The 22525-nt window shown below is 45.1% G+C and overlaps 1 protein-coding gene across 2 annotated transcripts in view; it reads left to right on the top strand.

The window, feature by feature from the left end:
* ZNF827 (zinc finger protein 827) overlaps window positions 1–22525 on the top strand; it is a 314048-nt gene that overhangs the window by 273307 nt on the left and 18216 nt on the right. For both annotated transcript variants that reach the window (XM_040331699.1, XM_040331692.1), the window contains 2 exons: window positions 7607–7798; window positions 10343–10520. In XM_040331699.1, the coding sequence (XP_040187633.1) occupies window positions 7607–7798; window positions 10343–10520 (370 nt within the window). The remainder of the gene's footprint in view (window positions 1–7606; window positions 7799–10342; window positions 10521–22525) is intronic.

The following is a 22525-nucleotide window of genomic DNA, read 5'->3' as shown; positions in this document are numbered from 1 at the left end:
TTACCGCGATTTTGAATTCGCAGCAGTGTGAACCTAGGCTAAGGGTAACTCCACTTTTGTGAGAAAAAAATTGTAAATAAGAAAGAATAAAAAGCATATACAGTACTACACAAGCCATATTATATGTTAGACTTATAAAAAAAATCTTTGTTTCAATCTGCAACCGCTGTAATTTTCTGTAAAATTCAATGTGATATGGCAACCTGAAGGCGTTCTGCACACCATTCAAAAATGTCAATTCTTGCTTTTGTGATTGGTTCACTGATTTTCCCATAAATCTTCAGTAAGATACAAGTCTGATTTTATGCATTCTGTGCAACAGAAATTTCTGTTTTGATGAGGTACCCCCTTAAAGGGTTAATTCTAAAGCGATGCAGACGCTGCAACTTTTCTCATTAGAACACTGAGCATGCATCCAGTGATTCTAACAAACTTCATAGAACAAAAGAAAATCTGGTTGGCCACACATCCAGTGAAATCAGCAAATCCAGCTAATGTGTTTCACGCCAAATCAGCGCTAATCATCGTTTGAGCTATAACTAAGCACTGATTTGGCTTGAAACATGTTGGCTGGATTTTCTGTATTTCCCTCGTATGTTTTTACATGAAAATTATCTATAAAGGGGATTTTACTGGATTTACAGCCTACCAGATTTTCTTTTGTTCTATGAAGTCTGATACAGACAGGGCCAGCACCTGGTGATGGAACAGAGGAGCTACCTGTAGCAGTGTTTTGCTTTCCTTTGATTATAACAAACACAGACCCTCCAATTCAGAATCAGTCTACACAGGACATAGTAACGCAAACATCTATTTCTTCAGAGCAGAAACGCGTAGAAATCTGCTACAAAATTTGTTAAAATCCTTGTGATATGCATTGATCACCCATGAATGAATGAATGAAAACTTATATAGCGCAACACATGCAAACTTAATCGCCTCTGGGCGCTTGTTGTTCCTGTCTCCTTTGGTATCAAAAGAGATGAGCCCAGAAGTGGAGTTACTCTTTAACCCCTTCCCGCCCACCCCAGCATCCCTTTAAACATTTCGGAATGCTCAGGGGGCAGGAAGGATCAGCAATCATGTGACCACTGTGGCAGTGGTCACATGATTGGAAGCCGTTCCCACTAGCTTCTGATCTTTAGCCTGGACCAAGAGCTGTCTTTGTTTTGGGAGCACACAGTGTGCTGCATGTGGGAGTTAAAGCCCACCATTTTGCCCCCGCACATATGTTTAGGGAATCTTAAAGGGGTTAAATATATCTGTGTAAATGCGATCCCTTGTAGTGGTGGTGACAGGTGGCCAGACTTGGGATCTCAAGAGCAGAGACTTATGCCGCGTACACACGACCGTTTTTCGGGGATTTAAAAAATTATGTTTTTTTTATGTCATTATAAACAATTGTGTGTGGGCTCCAGAGCATTTTTCACTACGTAAAAAAATGGGCATTAAAAATGTAGAACATGCTCTAAATTTTCACGTTGTTTTTTAACGTTGTCGTTTTTAACGTCATAAAAAATGGTCGCGCGTGGGCTTTAACTACGTGAAAAAACGCGCATGCTCAGAAGCAAGTTATGAGATGGGAGCGCTCGTTCTGGTAAAACTAGCATTCGTAATGGAGATAGCACATTCATCACGCTGTAACAGACTGAAAAGCACGAACACTGAAAAGCGCAAATCGTCTCTCACCAAACTTTTACTAACCCAAAATCAGCAAAAGCAGTCCCGAGGATGGCGCCATCCGAACGCAACTTCCCCTTTATAGTCCCGTTGTACGTCACCACGCTTTGCTAGAGCATTTTTTTTTTCACAATCGTGTGTAGGCAAGGCCGGCTTAACAATAATCGGGTTGAAAAAAACTTTGTTTTTTCTAGACCATTAAAAATGGTCGTGTGTACGCGGCATTAGGCTTGAGAAGATTATGATTAAATTATCTATTGTCATCTACCCAGTATTATTAAACGTATTAGACTCCTTTCACACTGGGGCGTTTTTCATGTGCTTTTGGGCTAAAAATAGCTCAGGCTTTCACACTGAGGCAATGCGCTGGCAGGACGTTAAAAAAAAACTCCTGCAAGCAGCATCTTTGGAGTGGTGTGTACACTGCTCCTGCCCATTGAAATGAATGTGCAGCGTGGCCGAACCGCCGGCAAAGGGTGGTGCTAACCCTTTTTCGGCTGCTGGCGGAGGTAAGTAGACACGTTTGTTATTTTATTTATTTTTACCTTTACAATTGCTTTAAAGAGTTTGTGTGTCTGCTAAAAAAAAAAAAAAAAGGTTTGCATCCTTTTCTGTTTTTGTAGACTTAAGTTGATGTTGTCCTTTTACATCTGTTTAATCTGTTTTTGGGCAAGAATTTTTATATCTATAGATAAATGTATATATAATTTTGTCCTTTTGTCCACCTATAACTTTATTCTTCAGCAACTGAAAAAAAATCATATTCACTCGCGCCAACTTTAGCAATATCTCTAGTACAGACGGTCGTTTTATGCGATGTAAAAAAACGAAGTTTTCTGTGAAGTAAAAAACGACGTTTTTGAAACTTCAATTTTTTTTAAAAACAACGTTGCCTACACACCATCGTTTTTTCACAATGCTCTAGCAAAACGAGGTTACGTTCACCACATTTTTTCCATTGAAGCTCGCTTCATAACTAGCTTCTGGGCATGCGCGGGTTCAAAAACGTCGTTTGAAATGTCGTTTTTTGCTACACACGGTCAATTTCTGTGAAGTAAAAAACGACGTTTTGAAAAACGACACATAAAATTGAAGCATGCTTCAATTTTTTTTTGTCGTTTTTTACAAGACCTAAAGCGACGTTTTCCCCCACACACGGTCAATGAAATTGACGTTTTTAAAAACGTCGTTTTTTTAAATCGCATAAAACGACCGTGTGTACGCGGCATAAGAGCCGGTTCACACTGGGGCGACACCCGCCTGACGAGTCGCGTCCCATTGAATGCAATGGAACCGTTCTAATAGGAGCGACGCAAGTCGCTCCGACTTAGAAAAAGGTTCCTGTACGACTTCGGGGGCGGCTCGGGGCGACCTGCATTGACTTCTATACAGAAGTCGTTTTGCAAATCGCCTCTGAAGTCGTCCTCAGGACAACTTGCAGAGTCGCCCCCGAAGTCGTGCTGCTGCAGTGTGAACCGACTCTAATAATACTGATAAAACTTAAAATACTGACAGATGATAGATTGATATATACTGATGTAAACTGAACGGAACTGAAGATGGATGTATAAACTGATGTAAAAGAATTCAGTTTTAGTGTTATTTTGTTTATTTATTTATTTATTGTTTTGGTGACGGAACTAATGACGCTCATGAGTGAGGACCTTAAGTCTAGGGTCACACTATGCTGGTTTCACTGGCGGCCACGTTTGCGCAGACACAACAGCCCATTTACTTGAATAGACTGGTGTACTCACGGAAAACCTTTTCCAAAAATGCAGCCACAGTGAGACTGCGTAGTGCTGTGCAGTTCCTAGCATGGGCAACCGCACTAGGGTTTCCAGTGCTTGGAGGCACGTTTTTGGTGTGGGAAGGCATGCAATTTATAGGCATTGCCACATCCACTTAGATGTGAACCTTACTTGAAGCAGTGAATTGGTTTTTTAAATCTAGTCTCTCTTTATAGCACTCAGTGAGGAGGATTCAGACTCGCCTGTCCTTTGAACAGCTGCCTAAGACTGTGAATCATTGTGTATTGTGAGCAGCTGATCAGCAGATTTGGGCTCTGCTCTATACATTGAGCCCTCACAGGAAACACTGTTAGTGAAAAGAGCTAGTTCAGTTGCTTCATCTGATTTTCATATATATATATATATATATATATATATATATATATATATATATAATATACTGGGATGATCTGTTATTCAAAAGAAATCCAAAGCATTTCATGCTCGTAATAGTAGCAGTACAGTAAAACCTTGGATTGCGAGCATAATTCGTTCCTGAAACATGCTTGTAACCCAAAGCACTTGTATATCAATGCGAATTTCCCCATAAGAAATAATGGAAACTTGGATGATTCATTCCGCAACCATTTATTCACAAGTCCTTCAGTTTATAATTGATGTAGTATATGGATTGCGCTGCCCTGGTGGGTGATCTACATCCACCTAATCATGTGCAATAATTACGGTTATTAACACCTATAAATATCACCTTGTGCTATTCCTCCACAAGTTTTTACTATTAAATGACAATCCACCTAAATCTATATAAAACACATAAATATACCATGCACGTGTTAATGTGTCTAAATAGTGCTGTTTACATATAAAAAAGTGTGCACTACCCTGCCACGGGTTCACAAAAAATATTGTGTCACCAATCCACAAAGAAATATATGTATAATGACAAAATAAATATATATATAATAACAAAAAACAAAGAATATAAAAAATATATTGTGGGGGAGAATTCCTTTATGAATCCTCTTCCTTTTATTATAAGAGTCCAAATGTGCTCCTAGGCGGTAATATTCCTTCTATGGGGTGTTCAAAAACAACGTGATTTCACCACTTCCGTGATTATCCCATCACCGTTAAAAATGGCCACTCACCAGATCCTATTAAAAAAAATGCCTTTGGTTCATTCCCAGGATAACCACTCCTATTATGCGTCACCACAGCTGCCAAGTATCTTGGATACAGTAGTATGGTCTCTCTTTCTCTATAAAAACTCACAGAAAAAGAGTGCCCCTCATAGTGTAATAGGTAAAAAATGTATTCGTTTAAAATACAACGCATATATTGCACTCACATTTTGTTGTGCCTGTATGCCGGTAACCAAGCTTCTCCAGCCGTATATGCAAACATGCAAAAGAAAAAGCGTTCCTCTCTCGTGTTCCCCTCAAGCCTTTTTTTTTACGATCAGCGTGTTGTCCTATGGGTATCAGCAGCCTCTACGCGTTTCGCAAGTATATTGCATCATCAGGAAGCTCTTCAGTTTATAGTCTGTAGCACTACCCCCGATGGAGCTGCTGGTTAAATTTTGGGTTTTGCACGTTACCTTTTATAGCTTCGTTGTCAGGGTGGGAAAGCCCATAAGAAATGCAATGTCCAGACAGATGTAAAACCTTCGACAGTCCGGCTTTATTTTTACTGCAGGGTAACTTGAAGTAGAGAAAGTAGAAGGGAGGAGAAGAGCAGGGGAAGGTTCAGGTACACGGTACAGAATGTTTAAAAATATTCAATCAGTCTCCACTCTCAGCTATTGAGTGAGAGTTGCTCACCCGGATAGTCCCCTCTCACATGGCCTAGCAGCCGGGATGATGCACAAACTAATGTCCAGACGGTCTCTGCCACAGACCTCTTGGAATGAACTTGGTCTCTGCCACAGACCTTTTAATGTACTTGGTCTCTTCCACAGATCTTTGAATGTACATGGATGCGTCCAGGAATCCTCTGCCACAGGATTTCAAAGTCCCGAACCTCCAGCCGTGCAGTAGAAGAGCCTTTAAGCCGATACCGGCTGACTGCAGGGCTTTCAATATAGTGGATCCCTCCTTAATTTGGTCACCAGGCCTCACCCAAGACACTAGCACTTTTGCGGTCTCCTCCAGGGCAGGTCCTCCCCCGGTTTCCTTCATTAAGACAGACAGCATAACTGGGCCTACTAAACAGCGAAGCAACTCCGGGCCAACATGGCCCCGAAGTCGGGCTCACACACACGCACACCTCGTGCCAGGAGGGCCACGAGGTGAAGGACCCTGTGAAATTTAGGTCTGCCCCTTAAGTACCCCTCGCCAGCATGCACAGCGTGGTCACCATTCCCACTGTACCGCTGCCGAGAAAGGACACCCAATACACCATGGTACACCTGTGTTCCAACATAAGGTTGGGATGGCAACACCACCTGCAGGCAACAAGGGAAACTACCAAGCAATACCACAGCCAGAACAGAGGCAAATTTGTGTTAATCAAATGGGTCTGGGCCCAAGTATTGGCCCAGACTTCCCTTAAATTTAAAATAGCGCCCCCTAGATTTGGGGTGGGTGCTATAAGTCCATATAAAAAGATTATAGCAATGTCACCAGGTTGTGTAACCATAAAATGTCCATCCACAATTGGAAGCCTCCTCAAGGAGATTAGACGCAATATCCAGCAGGAGCTACAGAGTATAAAAGAGAAGAGAGGCACCTCTAAGTGTAGAAAAATGTTTCTAAATGTTGCACCTTAATTAAATGTAACCACATTGCTACACTTAGAGGTACTTCACTTCTCTTTTTAGACTCGGTTATGACATGACGCTACTCTAATATCAAGACATCGCTTGTATATCAAGTCCAAATTTATTAACAAATGTTGCTTGTCTTGCAAATTGCTCTCAAACCAAGTTACTCTCAAACCAAGGTTTCACTGTATTTACAAGCCGGCATTATGAGGTGTTTGCATGTACCTTTTATTGGAATAACCTTGCATAAAAAAGTGTGCGAATAACTGTTTTTTGATAAGACAAAAACTTAAGCCTGCCATAGACTGCTGAACTGGTCAAGATTCAAACCATAGCTGGGCAGGCTGAATGAATCGATTGATCAACTTGAGTACAACCAGCCTGTCGTAATTTGAATGCGATTATTGCTAGCAGCTATTATAGCCACTAGCAGTAATCACTGGGTTCTCCTGGCTAGGAGGGCTTCCCCTGCAACCCCCCCCCCCTACTGGGCAAACACAATGGCTCCTCAGGAGGGATTCCCCCATCAGTGTTGATGGGGGGTACCCCTGTGAATAAGTTGCCCTACTAGATAGTGGGACAGAAGAATGTGTGCCTGAGTTTTGTGGACAGCCACCTCCTGAGATTTTTTGTTTTGATTTAGGTCAGATTCAGGGGATCGCAAGAAAAAGATATTGACAAGTATATTATGGTGTATGACAAGTTTGCTACATATTACGGTGTATGACAAATCCTGCTACATATTACAAGTAAAGCAGACATCTTATATTGTAGAAATCCAAAAACGAAGAGGTAGAGAGGTGCTGGATGTATATTTTCACAGGTCACAAAAACAGGGATCCCACAGGAGGGGGGCATTCATCCAAGCTGAGAAGTAGGCCAAAGAAAGTGCAAATGAAAATCCTCAGAAGTGCAAAGTCTTTATTGTTCAGCTGGTTACAATAAGCACAAGGCTGAGAGAATAGCAGGATGGTAAATGGACTTAATACTCCTATGCAGACTGATCTGCAGGCAGAGGGTTTTGTAGTCAACAGCCAGTGCTGGTATTCACAGTAAAAGTAGCAAGGCTTGCTGTGCCTGCAGATCAGTCTGCCTAAGATTATCATTGAATGTCCTTTGCCCTGCTTTTTGGGTATTGTTGGATGTGCTTTGCCCTGCTTGTTGTAACCAGTTGAACAATAAAGAATTTGGACTAAGGATTTTCCATTTGACACTCCCTTTGACCTACTATACGTATATTGTAAGACTTTGTATCAGATTGTTAAATATGATTGCTAAAAGTATACAGTTCTTGCAAAACAATTTAAAATTATAGTTCCATTTTGCTTTTTTACATAGTATATTATTAGATTTGCTTATATTGCTTTAATAAATCTAACATGATTTGTACAATCCTTAATTATATTTTGTGCAGGTGATGAAAGAAAGACCCCCAGTGAATCAATAAGCCCCTCTTCCTCCTCACTTTCTGCACTTAGTGACTCGGCCAACAGTAAAGAAGATTCAGACAGCCCTTTAAGAAGCCAGACATCAAACAACTTGTTGGTTATTTCAGTAGGGCCTAATGCCCAGTCCTGTGTCAGCAGTGAAGAAAAGCCAGACAAAGGTAACCATAATTCACTCTTACTGGATGCATACCTATAATAGGTTCATTTGACAAAATCGACTTTTCACAATGACACGTCCATTCTGTAAGCTGTTTTTCTATCTGCATTTTCTGTACTGTAAAGGGGCCACCATCAAAGACATTCAAAATACTTTCCACCTACTGGTAATATCCCCTCACCCCTGCCATATGATTCCTGTGCTGGGTAATCTGGAATTCTCTTACCTTTCCGTTACAATACAGTAAAAAAAAAAAACACCTTAAACGTATTATGGACATGGGACATTTTATAACTACACACATTTTGGCTCCACGTGATAAAATCAAGAGATGATCCAACATTTTCTTTCACTACTTCTGGATATTTGGACCTTATACCTTTTCACACACTTCTTGGGGTCTGTACTAGATCGCAACCACCTCTCTAGACCTCTTTCCCCTTTTAAGATCCTATTTTCAGGGCATTTTACTTTCATTACATACATAAATGGGTATTTGAACTTTGGGGCTGATTTACTAAAGGCAAATCCACTGTGCACTCAGTCGCTGTAGATCTGAAATGAGGTGCAGCTGTGCTGATTTCTAACATCCTATCATGTACAAGCAAAAATGCATTTTTTTTTATTGTCCTTGCATGTCTCCCTCAGATCTACAGCAACTGCACTTCCAAGTGCACTTGTAGTGCACAGTGGATTTGCCTTCAGTAAATAACCCCCTGTGTGTCTCACTTACTTTACCACAGATCACTAATGCTATTACTTTACAACAAAGGTCCTCTATCGCTAATTGATTGCAGTAACAGAGTTGCAAATTGCTGAAGTGCTTGTATCTGGTCTTGTTCCTTCTTCATGGAATTAATCCACAGATCCCAAGTACTTGCTGGAAATGTCAGTCAGAACCAGGGGCACACAGCATTTGCTATGTATCATGTTCATAAGATCCCAAATCACTGTTATAAGTCTTCCTTGATGGTTTACCTGTTAAACATAGCTTGCACATGCAATACTGCCTTATGGAAACAAACTGTACCCCCTTCTATACACTTGTGGTTTGCCAAAACCAACAAGATCAAAACAATGGAAGACCTGATAGCTAACTGTGAAGAACAATATTGCAATACATTGTTTCCATGAATAGACTTCACCTATGATTCTACTTACACAACTATGCAGACCCCCCCACCCTCACCTCTAAATCTGCTTAAAAATGGCTACCCTTTCTACCCACCTTAATGATTGAAGATGATCTGGCTAGAGTTCCTTGACTCTGTGACAATGCAGTGGGATTTTACACCGGGCCATTCAGTGGCCTGGTTTTGGCGGCACCTCTGGTGCTCCTCCCTCCCCTCCCATGGTAATCGACTGCTTGCCTCTCACCCAATTAGAAACCTTAGCTTCCCCAATGATATCTGCCTCCTGTCAGCTCTCCTCTATGTATTGCCTCTGTTTGAGAAACAGAGAAAAGGGGGTAAAGTAGGCATGCAAAACGAATCATGCATATGAAATGGCATCTACCTAGCAATGATCAGAACAGATCCTGCCCCACCCCCTCTTTCCCTCCCCCTTCCCAGTTTAAATTGTGACAATATTGGACATTTCACAATTATAGTTTATAACCTCGATCTTTACATCCAGCAAGCTTGACAAGTGAAAGGTGAATTGACCGTACCCAATATAGGCAAAGGTTTTGTATTTGTAATGTACTGTATATTTGCATTATTGTTTATGGGAAGTGTCATCCCTTGTGAATGCACATGAATGCCTGATTGTTTATTTTTGTGTTGTGGCCAATAAAAAAAATTCCAGCTTGAACTTGGAGACCTTCATATTGGCTGCAACGGGTAGGATATGTTGCTGGTAGTCTGCAAAAGATAGCAGTCTGGTAGATAGTTCACCTGCTGGCCTGTACTTAATACTCACATATAAGATTTTTTTTTCAGGCATTGCTTGCAATAAATAGTCATTCGAGGCTTAATTGAAAATTATACTAAGTTTTTGAAAAATCTACTGTGCTGAAATATTTTTGGAAACTTCTATGGCTGGCTGATTTAAAGAAAGCGACTGCTATAGGTTCTGATGGTCTCACTTCTTTTCCTGCTCTGCTTCCTGTTGGTTTGGCTGCTTAGACAACAGCATAATGAAACCGGAACATTGGTTGGTGGACAGGACCAAGTGTGTGTGTGTGTGTGTGGGGGGGGGGGGGGGGTTTAAGGGTTCAATGCAGTCTCTGTAAATGCCCAGGATTTCTTCTGCCACCATTAAAGGAGTCCAGGGAGTATTAGTAAATCCATTGCTGGCAGACATATAGACTGTTAGATTTATATGAATCTTTGCTTCTTTTTTTTTGTAAAAGTTAGGCTTACCTCCTGCCCTTCTCTGTCTGCTAGGTCTCTGCTCTATTAGTCAGTAAGGCCATCCATCCCACTAAAAGTCCAATAGGGGAGGCGCTGTCTGTATCTTGGGATCCTCTGAACTTGACAAGCAGTATTCACCAAAAACAACTGACTATGATACCAATAACGTTCTGTAATCCTTTACCTTGCAGGATTTGAATGTGTTTTCTGCAATTTTGTCTGCAAAACAAAAACTATGTTTGAACGACACCTGCAGATTCACCTGATCACACGAATGTATGAGTGTGATGTGTGTCATAAGTTCATGAAGACGCCAGAGCAGCTGGTAGAACACAAGAAATGCCACACAGTCCCTACCGGTGGGCTCAAGTAAGGAAAGCAAGTACAAAAACTTTTCCTGTGTTAAGCACATGTGATGTCCTGTTGTACTTCGTATGATCATATCTGCATATGCTTATGAACGTATCATTATTATTTACATACTGTATATGTCGTTTTATCACATTATATGTTTATGGACTTTTCTGAACAAAATGTCAACAAAAGCCCTATGTTCCATTGGTTGGCATCCAATACGTAGCATTCTTAGTTTAGTGATAGCTTAGAAATGGGCTTCAAGTATTCCTAGGATAGACGTGTGAGTGTTGCGTTTCCTGACTTCTTTACAATGGGCCTGATTTACTAAGCTATGTGCGCTGCGCTGGTTCATGCATTAATTAGTACTCCGGGTGGAGGCTTAATCAGGCGCATGAACCAGCGTAGCAGCCGGCGCATTGAAACTAATATGTAAAGCCGCGCCGAACTCCCTATAGAAGTCTATGGGAGAAATCAAAAGTGTTCATTTTAAAGGCTAATCTGCAAGTTTAGTCCTAAAAAGTGTTTGGGGACCTCAGTCCTGCCCCAGGGAACATGTATCAATGCTTTTTTTATTTTTTAAAACGGCCGTTTTTTCGGGAGCAGTGAAATTAATAATTCTTAAAGTGAAACAATAAAAGTGAAATATTCCTTTAAATTTCGTACCTAGGGGGGGTGTAATGTCAGCATGTGAAATAGCGCATTTTTCCCGCACTTAGAACTGCCCCTGCACAAAATGACATTCAGAAGGAAAAAAGTCATTTAAAAATTCACACGCGGCTATAATGAATTGTCGGCTCTGACAATTCTAAAGGGATTCATTCATAAAACAAACAAAAAAATGTGTAGGGGTTCCCCCAAATTAAATTACCAGGCCCTTCAGGTCTGGAATGGATATTAAGGGGAACCCCGCCGTAAAAACCAAAAAAAAAAAAAGACGTGCGGTTCCCGGCAAATATCCATTCCAGACCCTTCAGGTCTGGTGTGGATTTTAAGGGGAACTCCACCCCAAATTGAAAAAAAAAATGGCGTGGAGTCCCCCTAAAAATCCACACCAGACCCTTATCCGAGCACGTTGACCTGGCCGGCCGCAGAAAAGAGGGGGGGACAGAGTGCGGCCCCCCCCTCTCCTGAACCGCACCAGGCCACATGCCCTCAACATGGGGAGGATGTCCCCATGTTGATGGGGACAAGGGTCTCATCCCCACAACCCTTGCCCGGTGGTTGTGGGGGTATGCGGGCGGGAGGTTTATCAGAATCTGGAAGACCCCTTTAACAAAGGGGACCCCCAGATCCTGACCCCCCCCCTGTGTGAAATGGTAATGGGGTACATTGTACCTCTACCATTTCACCCCAAAAAAAATGTCAAAGTGATAAAAATGACAGTAGCCGGTTTTTGACAAATCTTTTAATAAAATCTTCTTTTCTTCTTTCCTTCGGGGTTCTTCCGCTGCCTCTTTCTTCTAGTCCACATCTTGCCCGACGTCTTCTTCTATCTTCTCCGTCCGTCCTTCCGCCTTCTGGTCCCGCATCTTGCCCGTTGTCTTCTCCGCCAGCCTCCTCGTCCGCATCTTGGGTCTTCTGCGGTCTTCTTCTCGGTCCGCCGCCTTCTCGTCCCCTGCGTTTGAATTGTAATTGGCCGCCGTTTTCCCGCTCCTGGGACCCGCCCCCCTCTGACGCCACAAGTAAACTCCTTAGAAGGTCATGTGCGTCAGAGGGGGGCGGGGTCACATGAGTGTGACACGGCGGGAACTTCTTCTCCGGGCGGCGCGATTGAAATTGAATTCCCCCGCTGTGTGACGCTCTGCGACCCCGCCCCCCTCTGACGCACATGACCTTCTAAGGAGTTTACTTGTGGCGTCAGAGGGGGGCGGGTCCCAGGAGCGGGAAAACGGCGGCCAATTACAATTCAAACGCAGGGGACGAGAAGGCGGCGGACCGAGAAGAAGACCGCAGAAGACCCAAGATGCGGACGAGGAGGCTGGCGGAGAAGACAACGGGCAAGATGCGGGACCAGAAGGCGGAAGGACGGACGGAGAAGATAGAAGAAGACGTCGGGCAAGATGTGGACTAGAAGAAAGAGGCAGCGGAAGAACCCCGAAGGAAAGAAGAAAAGAAGATTTTATTAAAAGATTTGTCAAAAACCGGCTACTGTCATTTTTATCACTTTGACATTTTTTTTGGGGTGAAATGGTAGAGGTACAATGTACCCCATTACCATTTCACACAGGGGGGGGGGTCAGGATCTGGGGGTCCCCTTTGTTAAAGGGGTCTTCCAGATTCTGATAAACCTCCCGCCCGCATACCCCCACAACCACCGGGCAAGGGTTGTGGGGATGAGACCCTTGTCCCCATCAACATGGGGACATCCTCCCCATGTTGAGGGCATGTGGCCTGGTGCGGTTCAGGAGAGGGGGGGGGCCGCACTCTGTCCCCCCCTCTTTTCTGCGGCCGGCCAGGTCAACGTGCTCGGATAAGGGTCTGGTGTGGATTTTTAGGGGGACTCCACGCCATTTTTTTTTTCAATTTGGGGTGGAGTTCCCCTTAAAATCCACACCAGACCTGAAGGGTCTGGAATGGATATTTGCCGGGAACCGCACGTCTTTTTTTTTGGGGGTTTTTACGGCGGGGTTCCCCTTAATATCCATTCCAGACCTGAAGGGCCTGGTAATTTAATTTGGAGGGACCCCCTTTTTTTTTTTTTTTTTTTTAATGAGCAATGACTCTATTCTTTATAGCCATGAGTACTTTAACCACTTGCCCACCGGGTTAATTCTGGCACTTCTCTCCTTCATGTGAAAATCACAATTTTTTGGCTAGAAAATTAATCAGAACCCCCAAACATTATTTATTTTTTTTTAGCAGACATCCTAGGGAATAAAATGGCAGTCATTGCAATACTTTTTGTCACACCGTATTTGCGCAGCGGTCTTACAAGCGCACTTTTTTTGGATAAAAATCACTTTTTTGAATTAAAAAATAAGACAACAATACATTTTGCCCAATTTTTTTCTATATTGTGAAAGATAATGTTACGCCGAGTAAAATGATACCCAACATGTCACGCTTAAAAATTGCGCCCGCTCGTGGCATGGCGTCAAACTTTTACCCTTTAAAAAACTCGATAGGCGACGTTTAAAAAATTCTACAGGTTGCATTTTTTGAGTTGCAGAGTAGGTCTAGGGCTAGAATTATTGCTCTCACTCTAACGATCGCGGCGATACCTCACTTGTGTGGTTTGAATACTGTTTTCATATGCGGGCGCTACTCGCGTATGCGTTTGCTTCTGTGCGCGAGCTCGTCGCGACGGGGCGCTTTAAAATTTTTTTTGGGGGTTTTCTTATTTATTTTTATTTAGTTTTATAATGTTTTACACTGAAATAAAAAAATAAAAAAAAAATGATCAGTTTTCTTCCTATTACAAGGAATGTAAACATCCCTTGTAATAGGACTAGTGTGTGACAGGTCCTCTTTATGGAGAGAGGCGGGGTCAATAAGGCTGGAAAGCATGGTATTGAAAAAAAAAAAAAAGATCTCATGCTTTCAGCTGCAATCATGTTCGTTCACCACAGTGGTGTAGTGTATAGCACTTTGACCTAGCAGCAAAAGAGTCGTTGGTTCGAATCCCGCCCGTGACAGCATCTGCATGGAGTTTGCATGTTCTCCCTGTGCCTGCGTGGGTTTCCTCCCACAATATAAAAACACGCTGTAAATCGGTTCCGGTCTAAATAAGCCCTAATATGCAGTAGTATATTAAGGTTTGGTTCTGCCCTAGGCCTGACTACATATCTGCACCTCCTAATAGAAAAATGACCCACCCCCTTCCTGTCAAGGTCACACCCTGTTTTTGTATAACCCCGCCCAGTAATTTTCAGGGGACCCACACACTAGTTCTGGGGGGGCACTGGATTCCCTTAACCACTTCCATACCAGGCACTTACGCACCTTCCCGCCCAAGCCAATTTTCAGCTTTCCACACTGTCGCACTTTGAATGGCAATTGCGCGGTCATACAACACTGTACCCAAACAAAATTGGCGTCCTTTTTTCCCCACAAATAGAGCTTTCTTTTGTTGTTATTTGATCACCTCTGCGTTTTTTTTTTTTTGCGCAACAACTAAAAAAAGACTGCAAATTTTGAAACAAAAAAACCTTTCTTTTTTTAGGTTAATTTTTTTGTAAATAAGTTTTTCTCTTTCAATTACGGGCACTGATATGGCGGCACTGATGGGCCCCGATGAGATGGCACTGATGGACATCGATGAGGTAGTACTGACGGCACAGATGAGGTGGCATTGATTGGCGGCGCTGCTATGCGGCACTGATGGGCACTCATAGGCGGCACTGATGGGCACTCATGGGCGGCACAGATGGGCGGCACTTATGGGTGGCACTGATGGATACTTATGGGCGGCACTTATGGGTGGCACTGATGGATACTTATGGGCGGCACTTATGGGTGGCACTGATGGATACTTATGGGTGGCACAGGTGGGCACTGTGCATGGATGGGCACTGTGGGGTGGCACTGATTTTCCCAGTCAGTGCCCATTTGTGGGCACTGATTGGCATCTTTTTTCTTATTTTTTAATGCTTTTTGTTTTTTTGTTCTATATTTTTTTTGTTTTTGCACACCCTGGTGGTCCAGGGTGGGCATCCCTGGTGGTCCAGTGTGGTGATCCGAGGGGGGGCTGCGCTGATAAACAATCAGCGCGAACGCCCCCTGTCAGGAGAGCCGCCGATCGGCTCTCCTATACTCGCGTCTGTAAGACGCGAGTGAGGAAGAGCCATCGATGGCTCTTCCTGTTTACATCGTGATCAGCCGTGATTGGACACGGCTGATCACGTGGTAAAGAGTCTCCGTCTCCGTGAGAGACTCTTTACCGAGATCGGAGATGCAGGGTGTCACACTGACACCCCGCATCACCGATCGCCGCGCTGCGTGCCCCCACAGGCGCGTGCGGCATGAAATCCTGCAGGACGTCCTGTCAGGATTGTGTAACCACTTCCCGGACGTAAATCGGCCATAGGCTGGGCGGGAAGTGGTTAATTTGCATAGTTTTTCTCTCACTTCCTGTTTGGCTATGGGGCAGGAAGTGAAGGCAAATCTCCCCAATTGGACACAGATAATACAAAATAAACTGACAGGGCCTATAACCCTCCCTCACTCTATCCAAAATGAAAGAAAATAAAACTTGTTGATTATAGTTCTTGTCAGGGGCGGACTGACCATTGAGTCACTCGGGCACTGCCCGAGGGCCCCATGCCACTAGGGGGCCCCATCCGGGTTGCCAGGCTCAGTAAAACCAGGGACAGTATGTAAAAATCTGTGTTTTTTTTAGATCTGTCCCTGATATGTCCGAAAATGACATGCTTTTAATGTGAATATCCCAAGATTTTAGCTGCCCGCCTCTGCACTACCTCCTGGCGTGGTGGTCATCTGTAAGCCAGAGGGGCCCCATAATCTTCTATTGCCCAGGGGCCCCATGAGTTGTCAGTCCGCCCCTGGTTCTAGTTTAAGCACAAATTTCATAGAGTTTTATTGAGAGCCCTAAGAAAATATAACCATGCCAATAGGCCAGGATAGAGCGTTGCTAATATGTAGGAATGTGTGTGTTAGAGCACCCCACCCAATGTTAACTAAAAAATTATTAATTTGCAAATAAGTATTATCTGCTCATTTTTTTGGGGATGTCTGCACCCCTGATAGTGACAACATTTGTGAGGTGTCTTCACCCTTTCTAATTCATTCACTTCCTGTCACATAGCCAAACAGGAAGTGAGGGTAAAACCTTACTAATATATTTTCTTGTGGACACAGAGATCAAGCTAAATAGTTTCCCATTATGTAAATTGCACTCTAGCATTTTGCTGTGTACACCCCAAATTATTAGGGATCTTGGACTTTGGGGTCCATTTACTAAAGGCAAATCCACTCCTACAAGTGCAAAGCAAGGAAGAAAACAAAACAACTTTGCTTCTACAGGATTGGATGTTAAAACCATCAGTGCTTCCTCTCTGATTTTCAGCAACTATGCTTGTACTGCAGAGTGGCTTTGCCTTTACTAAACCCCAAACTAAATAATCATTTGGGGCAGGGATCCTCAAACTACGGCCCTCCAGCTGTTGTAGAACTACACATCCCATGAGGCCTTGTAATGCACTGACATTCACAGACATGACTAGGCATGATGGGAATTGTAGTTCCTGAACAACTGGAGGGCCGTAGTTTGAAGACCCATGATTTGGGGTGTACACAGCAGTGCTGGAGTGCAATTTGCTTAATGGGGACACTAGTTAGATTGACCGGTGTCCCCAAGAAATGACACTGGTAGGGTTTTAACCTCACTTCCTGTTCAGCTGTGTGACAGGAAGTGAAGCCAATTTTAAGAAAAGGGACACAAAGCTCAACACAAAAATAAAAAAACACAAAGCAGGGGTTCTAACACTCACTTGGCTTCCCTCAAACACCCACAATTTGAATAGGATTGCCTTGCGCTAGATTTAAGCACAGTGCTGTAAATCAGCACGTCAAGCCTGTCCACCAATAGCAAACCCCCCCCCCCCCCACAGGCCATGTTTGCAGGTTTTCCTTCATCTTGCACATGTGCTTTAAAATAGTCTGGACAGCAATTCTTGATAAGAGAAATCCCCAAAACATGTCCTGTCGGGGGTACTTGAGGGCTGAGGACCACTGCAGAATAAATAAAATACTTACCAGTTTTTGTCTTTAAAGTCATGGGAGAATAAACATGGCAAACATTTCATGATTACACACCAGGAAAGAAGCTTAGACAAAAATCACACATAATTTGTTAGGCCCAAACCTAGTTCAGCTGCAGCTGTCAACATATGTAGCATGAAAAAGTAACAAAAGACAAACTTAACAATTTTAAAGTAATTTTTATTGGTCAACAAAACAAGGAAAGCAAAAAAAGACAAACAAACAAAAATACATTTCAAAATTCTAATTAACCATAGCTTCACACATTTTTCATAAAATAAGGCCACATAGACAAATACATCAAAGTGAACATCATTTAAAAATAAACCAAAACCATTGGCAAAATAAAACAAAACCCATGCAACAACCCACATTTGTGTTTAGCAACAGCATTTCTGCCAGCCTGCCCCTTCTGAGGGCAGCTGAGGACTGATCGATCCAAGCTTTTTATAACAGTGCTAGTAATGAAGCAATTGAAATCACATGACCAAATTGCAGTCTCTAGTTTGGGTGAGCTTGTAATTGGGCACACCTGCAATTAACCCAAACCACGCTCTATGAGCATCCAATGAGTGTTTTTCACCTTTTAAAAAGAAAGGATATTTTTTTTCTAAGTGTTTGAGCATGCTCAGTTCATCACACATGTAGGAACCAAGCTGCAATGGAATGAGAGCTTTTTTTTTTTGGTTTCCCCTGATCTGATGCTTTCCAGCCTGAAGGGGAGGTGTTAAAGACAGAAGTAAACACGCACATTTAATAATCTATTTGTGTGAAAAAAAAGGTTGCCAATTTTGTTTGGGAGCCACGTCGCACGACTGCGCAATTGTCAGTTAAAGCGACGCCGCGCCGAATCACAAAAACTTGCCCGGTCATTGACCAGAAATATGGTCCGGGCTCAAGTGGTTAAAAATTAACAAAACACAAAAGTGAGCCCAATTTTTGGGGATAATGTGAAAGATGATGTTACACTGAGTAAATAGATACCTTACATGTCACGCTTTACTATTGGAAACACTCCTGCAATGGGGCCAAAATGAATTCCGTGAATATCCCCATAGGTGACCTTTTTCTTTTTTTTCCAGGTTACCAGTTTATAGTTACAAAGAAGGTCTAGTGGTAAAAGTATTGCTCTCGCTCTAACGCACGCGTCAATACCTCACATGTGTGGTTTGAACGATGTTTATATATGTGGGCGGGACTTGCGTAAGTCCCGCCCACATATGTAAAAATTATTTTTACTTTTTGCTATAATAAATATCCCCAAAAATATATATTCAAAAAACTAAAAAAACCCTCAGTTTAGGCCGATACGTATTCTACATCTTTTTGGTTCCAAAAAATCGCAAATAGCGTTTAGTGTTTGGTTTTTGCAAAAGTTATAGCGTCTACAAATTTTTTTTTTTTGTTGTTTTAACTAGTTATTGGGGCGATCAGCGATTTTTATCGGTACTGCGACATTATGGCGGACACATCGAACAGTTTTTTGGAACCATTGGCATTTTTCTAGCGATCAGTGCTGTAAAAAATGCATTGCTTACTCAAAAAATGCCACTGGCAGGGAAGGGGTTAACACTAGGTGCGAGGGAGGGGTTAAATATGTTCCCTGGGTGTGTTCTAACTGTAGGGGGGGGGGGTGGGACTGACATGTGTAAATGACAGATCGCTGTTCATGAAGGGGAACTCCAGACCCCCGGAAAAAAAATAAGGTGGGTTCCCTCCAGGTGCATACCAGGCTCTTAGGCTTGGTCTGGAACATAAGGGGTTAAACCCGCGCAAAAAAAATAGCGTGGGGTCCCCCCCAAGATCCAAACCAAGCCATTATCCCAGGCACGCAGTCTGGTCAGACAGGAATGGGGGTGGGGACGAGCGAGCGCCCCCCTCCCTCCTGAGCCATACCAGACCACATGCCCTCAACATGGGGGAGTGTGTGCTGTGGGGGAGGGGGGCACTGCCCCCCCAACCCAAAGCACTCTTGTCCCCATGTCGATAGGGACAAGAGCCTCTTCCCGACAACCCTGGCCGTTGGTTGTCGGGGTATGCGGGCGGAGGGCTTATCAGAATCTGAGAGACCCCTTTAATAAAGGGGTCCCCAGATTCCGGCCCCCCACCCTATGTGAATGAGTATGGGGGTACATTGTACCCCTACCCATTCACCTGGGGAAAAAAATGGAAAAAAATAATACACCACACATGAATAAATTAATTTATTAGTCAGCCGGGGGTCTTCTGCCGGGGCCCCCCACCACCACCCCATTAGGCCCCGGGCTTCGCCATCTTCTGCCGGAACCCCCTTCACCAGTGAGGCTCCTGCCTTTGGGGGAGGGTCCCGGGCTACTACGACGGTTTCTGCGGGGGGGGGGTGCACTGGCACCCCACCCCCGTCTTCAGCGACGTAATTCACCGGGCCCCCCTTCACCAGGGAGGCTCCTGCCTTTGGGGGAGGGTCCCGGGCTTCCACGACGGTTTCTGCGGGGGGGGGTGCACTGGCACCCCACCCCCGTCTTCAGCGACGTAATTCACCGGGACCCCCTTCACCAGGGAGGCTCCTGCCTTTGGGGGAGGGTCCCGGGCTTCCACGACGGTTTCTGCGGGGGGGGGTGCACTGGCACCCCACCCCCGTCTTCAGCGACGTAATTCACCGGGACCCCCTTCACCAGGGAGGCTCCTGCCTTTGGGGGAGGGTCCCGGGCTTCCACGACGGTTTCTGCGGGGGGGGGGTGCACTGGCACCCCACCCCCGTCTTCAGCGACGTAATTCACCGGGACCCCCTTCACCAGGGAGGCTCCTGCCTTTGGGGGAGGGTCCCGGGCTTCCAGGACGGTTTCTGCGGGGGGGGGTGCACTGGCACCCCACCCCCGTCTTCAGCGACGTAATTCACCGGGACCCCCTTCACCAGGGAGGCTCCTGCCTTTGGGGGAGGGTCCCGGGCTTGTACGGTGTCTTCCGCCGGAGGGCGCCACTCTCCGGGCTTCTGCGATGCCTTCCGCTTCTGCCTGTCTCCTCCGCGGAGCACAGGGCTTGTCTCCGCTGTCTTCTCCCTTCTCTTCCATTCGATGTTGACACGACGAGGTCCGGCGCTGGAATGCCGTCTGAGCAGTGGGCATGGACTTATATAGGGCAATGCCACCATGTGACCTCAACCCATGTGACATCACATTCCCATCATGCCCAGGGAATGTGATGTCACATGGGTTGAGGTCACATGGTGGCATTGCCCTATATAAGTCCATGCCCGCCGCTGACACGGCATGTCAGCGCGGAACCTCGTCGTGTCAACATCCAATGGAAGAGAAGGGAGAGGACAGCGCAGACAAGCCCTGTGCTCCCGGAGGAGACAGGCAGAAGAAGGAAGAGAGAAGAAAGAAGACGGAAGAAAGCCCTGGCTCCGCGGGGGAGCCAGGCAGAAGAGGGAGCAGAGAAAAGACCTGGGAGTTGGCGCACCCCCGGCAGAAGACCAGGAAGACCGGAACCCTGGCGGAAGGCACCGGAAAGACCGGGGGATAGGCGCCATCCCCCGGCAGAAGACCCCGAAGTCCGGATGCCCCTCCCTAATGAAAAAGAGCTTAAATGGGGTGGGGGCATCCGGCGGAAGGCTCCGGAGAGGACCGAGGGATGGCGCCCTCCCCCGGCAGAAATCACCGAAGCCCAGGGTCCCGGCAGAAGATCGGGAGAGAAGAAACCCCCCCTTCTAAGAGAGCTAAAGAAGAAAGGGGGGGCTCCGGAGCTGATTAATAAAATATTTTATTGTGTGTGGTGTTTTATTTTACTTTACATTTCCCCCATGTGAATGGGTAGAGGTACGATGTACCCCATACTCATTCACATAGGGTGGGGGTCCGGCATCTGGGGGCCCCCTTATTAAAGGGAGCTCGCAGATTCCGATTAGCCCCGCCCGCATACCCCGACAACCAATGGCAAGGGTTGTCGGGAAGAGGCTCTTGTCCCTATCGACATGGGGGCAAGAGTGCTGTGGGGTGGGGGGGCAGTGCCCCCCTCCCCCACAGCACACACTCCCCCATGTTGAGGGCATGCGGTCTGGTACGGCTCAGGAGGGGGGGGGGCGCTCGCTCGTCCCCGCCCCCATTCCTGTCCGGGCCAGACTGCATGCTTGGGATGAGGGCTTGGTTTGGATCTGGGGGGGACCCCCGCGCCGAATCGGCGCGGGTTTAACCCCTCACGTTCCGGACCAAGCCTAAGAGCCTAATGTAGCCCTGGAGGGGGACCCGCGCCGATTTCAAGTTTGAAATTTGGCGCGGAGTTCCCCTTCAGGGCTGAAAACAGCTCGGAGATTCCCGTGCGCCGCGTCACGCAGCGCATTCACGGGTACGCCGCTTGGTATTTACCAAGATTTTCACGGCGTACTGACAAGGCGCACGGGAATCCCTGACTTTTCTCTCTGCGCATGCCCAGTATGCAAATGAACCTCCCGAGGTTCAGGCGCACTGTGCAAGCGTACGGGGATCTGTTTTCAAAAAACACTTTCCCTTTCAATTCGGCCCGCCAAACACTTCAAAACACATGTCACTTCACTTCCCCTGCATCCCCCCACCTCCCCCCCTAATAAACTCCCGCCCAAACCCCCGCAATTTACAGTTTAATGTGCCGTGCGCCAGGTCTGTACTGGTGCACAATGCACCCTCTCCTGGGCGCACGGAGCACATTAGTAACTAGGGAAATACACTGCACTAGCAGCGTATTTCTTTAGTAAATGGCAAAACGGCTGCTACTCCTGCTTTTACTCCATGAGTCATGGAGTAAAGGCTTGGTAAATCAGCCCCAATGTGTGTATTTCAGAACTATTATCCTGATCCTGACTGTGCTGCTTAGTGCGTTACTCTCCCTGAACAAGCACGCAGGAGGTAAATTATTTGTTTACTTTACTGGTTGCAGGCTTGACATGTCAGTGACAGAGTACTTGCCATGTCATGATTAAGATGACACCCCTGGAAAATGCACCTTAAAAGGCAAGTCGGTGATGGCAGCTTCAATATTTCTCTCCTCCCACACTCATGTTTCAGTTAGTTACATGGGTGATTTTCATCCCCTTGATTTTTTTTAACGAACGACAGCTGAACTCTGGGTATAACAAAATCATACTGCCTGCAATAACAGCCCCCCAAGAGTCATGGAAAAGATAGTGTTGTTTGCATAAGCAGTCTGGAGGCTTAAAATTCACAAATCCCCAAACAGTCCCTTTTGTGCTGGAATACAAGCCAGGTGGCAACTTTTTCTGTTCAATTCTCCAGCATATTGCAAATCTATTTAAAAAAAAATTCCACCATATGTTTAAATATCAA

Source organism: Rana temporaria, chromosome 1 (assembly GCF_905171775.1).
Source record: "Rana temporaria chromosome 1, aRanTem1.1, whole genome shotgun sequence".
Taxonomy (NCBI): Eukaryota; Metazoa; Chordata; class Amphibia; order Anura; family Ranidae; genus Rana; species Rana temporaria.
Note: the sequence above shows the minus strand (reverse complement) of the source record. Positions and strands in the feature narration are given on the sequence as shown.